Genomic DNA, 10,210 nt, shown 5'->3' with positions numbered 1-10,210 from the left:
ATATATATATATATATATATATATATATGTTATTAAACTGTGTAGGAAGACAGTGATGTATGTGTTAGCTATAGGTATTTTTATTATTATTATCATATGGGCAGACACTAGTCAAAATACTGACTCAATCTTGACAAAAATTCTTAGATGACTGAGACATGGTGAGGTAAGTTTAGCTACTCAAGTTCTCACCACCAGTATGTGGACCCGAGACTTGACCTTAAGCGTCACAGACCCATATATTATTGTTCTCCATAGAAACTAATTTATTTACGATGCCAAATAGATCAAATGGAACACTAAATGCCAAACGGATCACTAAACAGAAGTTATATTTATGTTTACAAGATTTACATTAATCCAAGTGATTTCTCCAAGTGACAAATTTACAATTAAAAATATATATACTCACTCATTTTACTACTGCAGTCTGAGAAGTAGAGAATGATACTAGTTAGACAGTGTATTGAAGCAATAGGCTTCTCTTTTTTTCTAAAAACATAGTATCTGTTAATAATAAGTAATTAAGGGAAACATTCAAAGATAAACATTTGATTGAGATAAACAGCTTTTAGAATATATTCAGAATGTGGGGCTCCTGGATGGCTCAGTTGGTTGAACATCTGACTCTTGATTTTGGCTCAGGTCATGAACTCAGGGTTATGGGATCAAGCCCAGGCTCTGCACTCAGCACGGAGTCTGCTTGCCCCCTCTCTCCCCTCCCCCCGCTTGTGCTTTCTCTCTCTCAAATAAAATAAACTCTTAAAAATATATATATATATTCAGAATGCTTTACCATATGTTCTTTAATAATTTTCTATATTTTTGATTTTAAAAATTTATTCAGGAAGTAGAAATATCTGAATCCCAGATTGAACAATGCATTCTTTTAGAAGTTCTTTAATTCGCAAACAAGTTTTTATATTTGATGGAAGAAGGCATTTTATATTTCCTTTGATGTGCATGTGCTCGGGTTGAGAAATACTTCCTCATTTTTGTTAAGTACAAAATTGTATATGCAAAGTGGTGGTCTATGGAAAGAGAAAAAGAGAGAGAAAAAAATAACTATTAGTAAAAAGCAGCAAAGTTTACATTTTTTCCTCATAAACAGTAGGATATTCAATGCCTGTAATTAATTAGTTTTCCAAATGCAGAGACAAATCTTTGGCATCGTTTTCATTCCATCTCATTTGGCTATACGGGGATGAAGTAGACACAATATTTATGAAAAAGAAAAAACTCTCTGTGTTTCAATTTCTTCTCTCCTTGATGCTTCATTGGGATATTTACTTTATATGGGAGATATTTTTGGATACTGAAAGAGCTGAAGCCTGAACGCAATGCTTAGTGGCTGGGCCATTTTTTTCTACCGTGATAGCCACCATTAAAGAATGGGGCTTAACTGCATACACAGATTTTCTAATAATCTAATCAGTCCTCTTTTCCACCTACTAAAGTGGAGATAATAATGAGTAAAGAATCTATATCTTGGAGAGATTGTATATTTAGCATTTGAAGACGCCTGAAAAGTCAAGTCACTGTGATGAATCAAGCATCTTGTCTAGTTTTTATCTTCCTGTTAATGTCTAAAAAAAAAAAAAAACCTTAAAAAGGTAATCAAGTAGGATAAGAAAAGATGGGTTAAAGTTCAGGAAAGGAGCTAAAGAAAAATATGGTTGAAATAAATGGAAATTTCCTATGTGAGCAATAGCAACTTAGTCAAGGAAAAGGGGCAACTCAGCTACACGAGGGCTGACAGCTAACCTTTGCTTGAAAAATGCATTGCTCTAGTTCAAGATGTACATTGCTCCCAGGCTCCTTCTAGCTTGGTTAGGATACCATCGAACAAGTTTTTTAAATATTCAACAGCTTTTTAAGGTTAAGTTATTCAATTTTTAAATAAATCAATTTTCTACATTTGTTAATGTGTTTAAAAGTAATAAAATATAGACATTCATTTTTTATTATAAAAACTGATACAGAATTCTACAGTGTCTTCCATTTGAAATAATAAAGGCATCTTGAAATTTTAATTTTAATACTATAACAGTAAATGTAAAATGGTAATACTTCAATCTTATAAGAGTTTTAGGTGTCAGCAAAAGTAGCTTTTTGTTATGTTATCAAAGATCATCAACCTCCCTTCTTTATTAAGAAGTAAGTGCGGGAATGACTTCACCACTTTTCCAAACAAATGTATATATACTTACGTCAATTCTTTATATATCCTGCCATACCCCTAAATTACTGAATGTGCCTTCACTGTTCTAGATCTCCCTGATCCGCCGCATTTTTCAGTTGTCACAGTAGGACAAGTGTGTCATTAGACTTATTAATAGGTAAACTACCTCAGCCTTAATCATTGTATTCACTTATTTACAATATAAAACAAGGCAAGTGTGTTTTTATTTCTTTTCCACAAGAAAAGCTCACAACCCATTTCCATTAAAATATGTTCAATCAGTAATATAATAAATGCATATTTTTGAATTAAATATTCCATATTTTACAAAGTCTTTGCAAGCATGACAAGACAGTTTAGGCAGGTTTACAATGCCTACCCAAAGTTAATTTTCACCAAAATGTGTGATAAAAATTAATTTTCTTGGTTTTTACATTATGAAAAGCCTATCTACTTCCTCTGCCATGTTTCTGAGTTTGACATCATTTATTCTAGGTTATTAATAGTTCCTTCTCTCCAACCAATATAAATTTTTAAAAACTATAATTTAGAAGAAAACGGTGTTATATGTTCAACCACCATGCAAAGATTATTATATGCTGATTTTTTAATTTCAAAAAGAGCACTGAATATTGCATTTCTAATGCTTTACTTACCATAAATTAGTGAAATGAATACATTACTTTGATAAAGTATCTAAATAATAAAAGAAATCTAGTGATAAAAACACTCTAAGATTCAAACACAATTCATTTGTTTTATTTTAATCCATCTATTATTCCAAATTATAAGACATACATACACTTAAATAAGTATATGTATAAGACATACATAAACTTATTTGAAAAAGCTCCCCAGGGCTTTTGTACAATATATCACCACATCCAAGCTTATAATTTTGTTTTTAAAAGTTACTTAAGGTTCTGAGCACTAACCCAAGTTGCATGTTCCCAGACAGATGGGAAAAGCCAATATTTCACAGGTCCCTGGGGAAAGTACATGGGAGGTTCTTGCCTCAGTAGTGGGAGTAATTAACCCTAAGTTTAGGGTTACTCCGGGCCTGCCTAATAAATTTTGAAAGCAGGACCTGAAAGAATCAACCTGTTTATAAGAACTTAACATCTTCAGAATAAACCTGAAGAATATTTACAGAAATATAAAAATATAGAGCACCCAACATAATAAAATGCACAAAGTGTGACAGCTAATCAAGAGTTACCAACATGCAAAGAAGCAGGAAAATGGGCCCATCTGAGGGTCACCATTGAAACCAACCCAGAACTAGCACAGATGAGAGAATCAGCAGAGGACATTAAAAGAGTTATTATAACTTTGCTCCATGTGTTCAAATAGTTAAATAGAGACATGAGAGATATAAAAAGATCCTAATCAAACTTCCAGAGGTAAAAACTACCATGTCTGAAATGAAAAATACCCTGCATGGGATTAATAGCAGATTAAACATTGCAGAATAATAGTGAACTTGAAGCCATAGCAACAGAAACTATTCAAAATAAAATACAGAGAGAAAATGAAATTTAAAAATTAACAGAGCATCGGGGAGCTGTGACATAACCTCAAGCAGCCTAATGAACTTGAAATTGGAGTCCCCAAAGGGAAAGGAGAGAGAAGGGACTTGGAAAAATATATTTCAAAAAATAATTACGACTTTAGATGAAATTTGATGAAATCTATAAACCTATGGGTCCAAGAAGGTCAACAAATGCCAAACACAAGAGGTATGAAGAAAATTACAAGTCACATCATAACCAAACTGCTTAAAATCAGTGGTAAGGAGACAATCTTAAAACCAGCCAGAAAAAAAAAGGCATATAATCTTCACAAGAACAAAGGAAGGAGAGTAACAGATTTCTCATTAGGAGCAATTCATGGTAGAAGACAGTCCAGCAACATCTTTAACTAACTGAACTTAAAAACAAACAAACAAACAAAAAAAACCTGTCAAACTAGACATCTATATCCAAAGAAATGATTTTTCAAAACGAAGGCATCCTAAAGACTTTTTCAGATACACAAAAGTTGAAAGAATTCACACCCAGCAGACCCACACTACCAAATAAAACAAAACAAAACAAAACAAAATCCAACCAATCAAACAAAAAACCTTAAAGGAATTCCTTTAGCCCAAAGGTAAATTATACCACATAAAAATATGCAACCACTTAATAGTTCTGAGAAGTGCATCAGAAATAGTGACTTTTCCTAATCATTTATATCCCTTTAATAGATTAACTCTTTAAACAAAAATGATATACTGTATTATGGAGTTTTTAGCATATGTACAAGTAAAATGTATGCTAACAACAACACAAAAGCTAGGATGGGAGAAATGAAATTATTCCACTGTAAACATTCTCATGTTAAATGTGAAGTGGTAAAATTCACTTGAAGGTAGACTCTGATAAATTAAGATTATAATATGAACCCCAAAGAAACCACTAAAATAATCAAAGAGTTAATAATAATAATAATAATACCACAGTAGGGAAATAAAATGTAATCATAAGACTACTCTTTATCCAATACAAGGCAGACAATGACAAAACTGGGAACGGAAAACAGATAGGACAAATAGAAAACAAAATGGTAAGATGATAGTTTTAAGCCGAACCACATCGATAACCACATTAAACTAAATAATGTAAATATCCTCAAAAATGGCAGAAGCCATCAGCATCATTCACCATTTGAGAAATCCAAATTAAAAACACAATCTCTATACACCTATTAGTATAGGGAAAACAAAAACCAAACAACAAAAACACTGGGGAAGGTGCAGTCTTTGATGATGCAGGAGAGCAGTGGAACCCTGCTAAGTGCCAGTGGGAATGCAACATGTACAGTCACTTTGGAAACAGTCTGGCAGTTTCCTCTCAAGTTAAACATACACTTAACAGTATGACCCAACAATTTCACTTCTAGGTATTTATCCATGAGAAATGAAAACTTATGTTCACATAAAAACCTACATGCAAATATTTATGTTGGCTTTATCCATAGATAGATATCAAAAACTGTGAAAGAACCATATGTCTTCAAACTGGTGAGTGGATAAACGAACTGCGGTATATACATACAATGGGATGCTATTCATCAATAGCATTCCATTGGTATAAGCAACAAAATGCATAAATTTTGAATGTACGAAGCTAAGTGAAAAAAGCCATACTCAAAAGGCTACATATTATTATGATTCCATTTATATAATGTTCTGGAAAAGGCAAAACTAGAGACAGTGGTTGCCAGGGGGTAGGAGTGGGGTTGAAAATAAGGGGGTAGCACAAGGCAGTTTTTGTCATTGATGGAAATGTCTTGTATGTTCAATGTGATTGTCGTTATATGACTTTATGAATGTATCAAAACTCATAGGACTATATACCAAAAAGAGTACTTTTTACTGTTAAGTGTTAAAAAGCAGCTTTAGTCTAACTTTTCTCAGGAAGTCATCCCAGGTCACCTCCACTGTGAATATTCCTCTCAGTCCCTAAGTTCAAAGGCCCTACTCTACTGGAAACGCCCTGAAGGAGAACTATGCTGTAGTGTCTATCAGAGTTTGCTACAGAGATAATTACTAGTTGAATGCAGACACAGTTTATCTGGACCATAAGGCATCACATTTTTAAAACTCACATTCCCAATAATTTGGCAGCGCTAATTCTCATTAATTGCACATTATCTGTATGGACAGATCTAAATAGGAAAAGCAACTAAACGGTTATGGCAATTATCTAGGTAATTAAACTTAGAGTATACATTTCATCCAAGCATCTGTTAGCATCCGCAGCCAGCAGGGAATGTTAAGAGTTTTGCTAACCACCCACAAAATGTGTTTTAGGTTTCTTCCCGCCCCCCTCCCCCGAGTAGAAACAACCGCATCTAAATTTTGCAAATTTAGTAAATTTTCATTGCCTATCCACTGTTTAGATTTTACATAAAAATTGAAATTACATGCATGCTTATTTTTTGCTCTATAGCATATTCTAATTACTTTACCCTATTTTTTTCCTTATTAACCAATGAATGAACTGTGTACAATAGCTGTCTATGCAAAAATGATTAAGAAGAAAAAAAAAAGAAGACGGAGTCGCATATAATAGTGGACGCATCTGTCTGCCTTTTTCCCCTTTCCTTTCCCCTTATAACAAGAGACTTTTTAAAAAGGAGAAATGCATGGAGAAAGCAACCACTGTCTGTAGGCTCACCAACAACCTGTATCAAGGTGTGAACATCATGTGCTGAGGTGGATGTTCCTTCCTCCTTGATGTTCCTTCTATGAATATAGAACAGGGAAAATGTTTACTGTGCAGATAGCTTTCTATGCATCGATAGTCAGTATTTATGATAAGCAAGCATTGGGGGGAAGAAAAAGCACCAAAATGCCTAACAGTAAAGGAAAGACTAATTTGAATATTCTGCAAAAGGTGGAATATAATGGCAGCCATTAATTTATATTTTGGAAGAAAAAAATGCTTCTAATCAGGTCCATGGTATGGCACAGCTCCAAGTACATTATGTTCACCTTGTTATCTACGTGAACAGTGATGCCGTACCTCCTGCAGTGAATAAACTGCACGATCCTACACAGAAAGCCGGCTTATAATTTAATGTAAATAATTAGATTCATGATTCACTTGTAACATGTGTGATGATAAGTAAGCATGACAAAATATTAACAGTGACAGCTCCCGGTTGTAGCATTACATTTGAATTAAATTTTCCAAATACTCCATAATGGGAATAAATCACGATATTAGTTAGTTAGTAAAAAAAGTGTTTATTACTATCAAAATAAGAGCAACTAAAAGAAAAGAAAACAACAACACTAAAAACCCAAGAAAAGTCTGGCTTCAAATCATTGCGAAGGCACTTTTCCGCTGAGAAATCTTAGACTTGCTATATAAAGCCTCTCAGTTTCTGTTCCTTTACTAATAAAACCAAGAAAATACTTACCTCAGAGAGGTGTTGCAAAGGTTGCAAAAGCAGTGTCTGGGATGTAGTAAATCTAAACAGCCTTAACCACTATTATTCATCTTGAAAACGGTTTACTAAGTGTTGAAACTCTTCAACTAAATGCAATGCTAAATAACTAGGGCAGTTAACAGGAAGTAAGTAAGGCATTCGGGGCAAAGCTACAAAATTGTTGATTTAAATATTTAATTAATTTGAAAAAGGACAAAATGTCTAAAGTTATACATCAACCCTCCATGATATATTGGAGTAAATTACTTAAGGAGTTACTACAATGTTCAATCTCAAGTTGTCTTATCAGGCAAAATATTACATTATAGCTATCCAGAACAATAAATACAACCACTTAAAAAAAGCCTAACTTACCCCAAAATCGTTCGAAGTATTCAGATCTTGAAAAATCTGAATTTGAGTGATCCAGCTTAGCTATTCATTCATTGCCTTCATTCACAGGTTAACTGCATCAGCCAATCAAAATTATATTGAGGTTTTCTTTTTCATTGTTATATCAATACCCAACTTCAGTAAGGTAAATTACAAGCCAATCTACTTTTTTTTTTTTTAAGATTTTATTTATTTGTTTGACAGAGAGACACAGCAGAGAGGGAACACAAGGGGGAGTGGGAGAGGGAGAAGCAGGCTTCCCACCAGGCAGGGAGCCCGATATGGGGCTCGATCCCAGGACCCTAGGACCATGACCTGAGCTGAAGGCAGACGCTTAACGAGTGAGCCACCCAGGCTCCGCCAAGCCAATCTACCTTTAATTAATGTTTTGCCTGATTTATCAAAATATTTTCAGTCTTTCTGTAGTGTCCTGTTATTTTTTTCACCTTACAGGTAATATTATCTTCTCTGCTAATACTACCTTTAACATTCTTCATCCTACTCTTAATATATACACTTTGATCAGGGAGCCTGGGTGGCTCAGTCGTTAAGCATCTGCCTTCGGCTCAGGTCATGGTCCCAGGGTCCTGGGATCGAGCCCCGCATCGGGCTCCCTGCTCCTCAGGAAGCCTGCTTCTCCCTCTCCCACTCCCCCCTGCTTGTGTTCCCTCTCTCTGTCAAATAAATAAAATCTTTAAAAAAAAAAAAAAAAATATATATATATATATAAACTGATTGAATTTGGTCCCATCTTGTCACAGAGTAAGCATAAATCAAAGGACTTATTTCCCTGGCCAATCAGAAGAATCTACTTCCCTGGTCACAGTATGAGGTTCAAAGGTATGCACTTGCCCAGTCAAAGTCAGTGACATGCAAAGAGACTTTAAAACTTTCTCCACCCATCCTCATGGGATTTGAATTTGGAATCAAGTAGCAGCCAAGTTGGTATTAGGACGAAGCAATGTGAATGGCAAAGCCAAGGGATAGCACAGAAGTGCACTTGGTGCTTTGACTGCAGCTAAGCCAGGAGCCATTATCTTCTCTGGGATTTTCAGATACATCTGGCTATGGCTACATGTCCCCTTTATCTTTCGGGATTTGTTGTTGGACTTTCTGTCTTTTGTAGTAGTAAGAGTTTGCTTGTTTTTCTGCTATACAACATCATGCCTATAGTAAATAATACTGCACTTTAACATTTGTTGAGAGTAAATATCATGTTAAATGCTCTTACCACAAAACAATAATAAAAAAAAAGATGGTTAGACAATATAGGGTGGGGGACAAGGGGGTGGGAGTTGGCCTCTTGCTTCACCTCTGAGCAGCAGGGGAAAGTTCTTTAATGAATAAGCCATTCTGTGAAACAGGTAAGGTGGTGGTTAATTAATGTTTTGCCTTAATTGGCAAATGTCCATAGCTATTAGAAAGTGTATTTTGTTTACATCCTCAGACTAAAGAGGAAACTTTTTATTTTCTCTTTCCATATATAATATATAGGGAGAAGACTTTATTCTGAGACAATATGAATTCTTTACATTTAAGTACCAGAAACAGAAGATATAAAATTACAACCTCTAAACTTCTCTGTTTATACTCACCTTCCTTATGCTCAGAGAGGTATTAATGGGGGAGACTAAGGGGATATGATGGTGCAACAAGCTTGGCCCCTTTAAAACTTAGCTTTTGGGAACTACAAATATATTTTGCATTCTTATGATTACTAGAGGCTTTGCATCTTTAAGATAATAAACACAAGGGGTGGGGAATAAATAAATATTGTCTTAAAAAGGTAATAAATACAGAGATCAGTTGAAGATTAAAAATCTTGAGCTCATAGTCCTTCAAACATGACCCCCTTATGTGTGTCTGTCTGTCTCTCTCTCTCTCTGGTATACTTTGGTGGGGAATGATGTTGCTAATATTCCTAGCTGAAAATTTCCATATATTTTGTATTTTTAGGTATTTCAATCAAAGACAAAGAACAGTAAAATTATTCCTAGATTTTTTCCATTATAATGACATCTTACTTAGTGATTTTTGAGTGACTATTTTCATGCCAAAAGTTGCAAAATAATTTTCACTTCAAAGAATCTTTCTAATTCTCCTCTTTTTATTTTTTTTAATTTTTAAAAAGACTTCATTTATTTATTTTAAAGAAAAAGAGAGAACAAACAGGGACACGGATGGGGGGAGAGGGAGAAGCAGGATCCCTGCTGATCAGGGAGCCCGATGTGGGGCTTGATCCCAGGACCCCAGGATCATGACCTGAGCCGAAGGTAGAGGCTTAACCAACTGAGCCACCCAGGTGCCCCCCAATTCTCCTCTTTTGTTATAGACCTTGTCTAAATGCATATTCTTATAATTTATTATTTTTATTCTCCAAAAATTCTTATTTACTATGTGCAACATTCATAGAAAGGTAATTAGGGAATCAAATATATAAATACAGAAACATAAAGAGAAGTAAAAAGAAAGCTCCACTGTCAGCTAAAGAAGAGAGATTTCTAGCAATCCACAAACCCATTGCTATTGGCTCTCAGTTGAAACTCATGGTTGGAACAAACAACATGTCACATATCCAAATAGACAAATGGTCAACTCATTAAAGAGGTTTTAGTGGTTCTTAGTGCTTTCACAGAGGTGTTTTTGTGGGAATAT

General features: G+C 34.6%; 1 protein-coding gene across 2 annotated transcripts in view; it reads right to left on the bottom strand.

Moving 5' to 3' along the window:
* Positions 1 to 387: 387 nt before the first annotated feature.
* The window catches only part of LIPI (lipase I), a 68,717-nt gene continuing 58,894 nt past the window's right edge, over positions 388 to 10,210 (bottom strand). For both annotated transcript variants that reach the window (XM_078059997.1, XM_078060000.1), the window contains one exon: positions 388 to 1,031. In XM_078059997.1, coding sequence (XP_077916123.1) covers positions 944 to 1,031 — 88 coding nt within the window. In that variant the 3' untranslated portion in view covers positions 388 to 943. The remainder of the gene's footprint in view (positions 1,032 to 10,210) is intronic.

This window comes from Halichoerus grypus, chromosome 1 (genome assembly GCF_964656455.1).
Source record: "Halichoerus grypus chromosome 1, mHalGry1.hap1.1, whole genome shotgun sequence".
NCBI lineage: Eukaryota > Metazoa > Chordata > Mammalia > Carnivora > Phocidae > Halichoerus > Halichoerus grypus.
The sequence above is the reverse complement of the archived record's forward strand: the minus strand, read 5'-3'. Positions and strand labels throughout refer to the sequence as shown.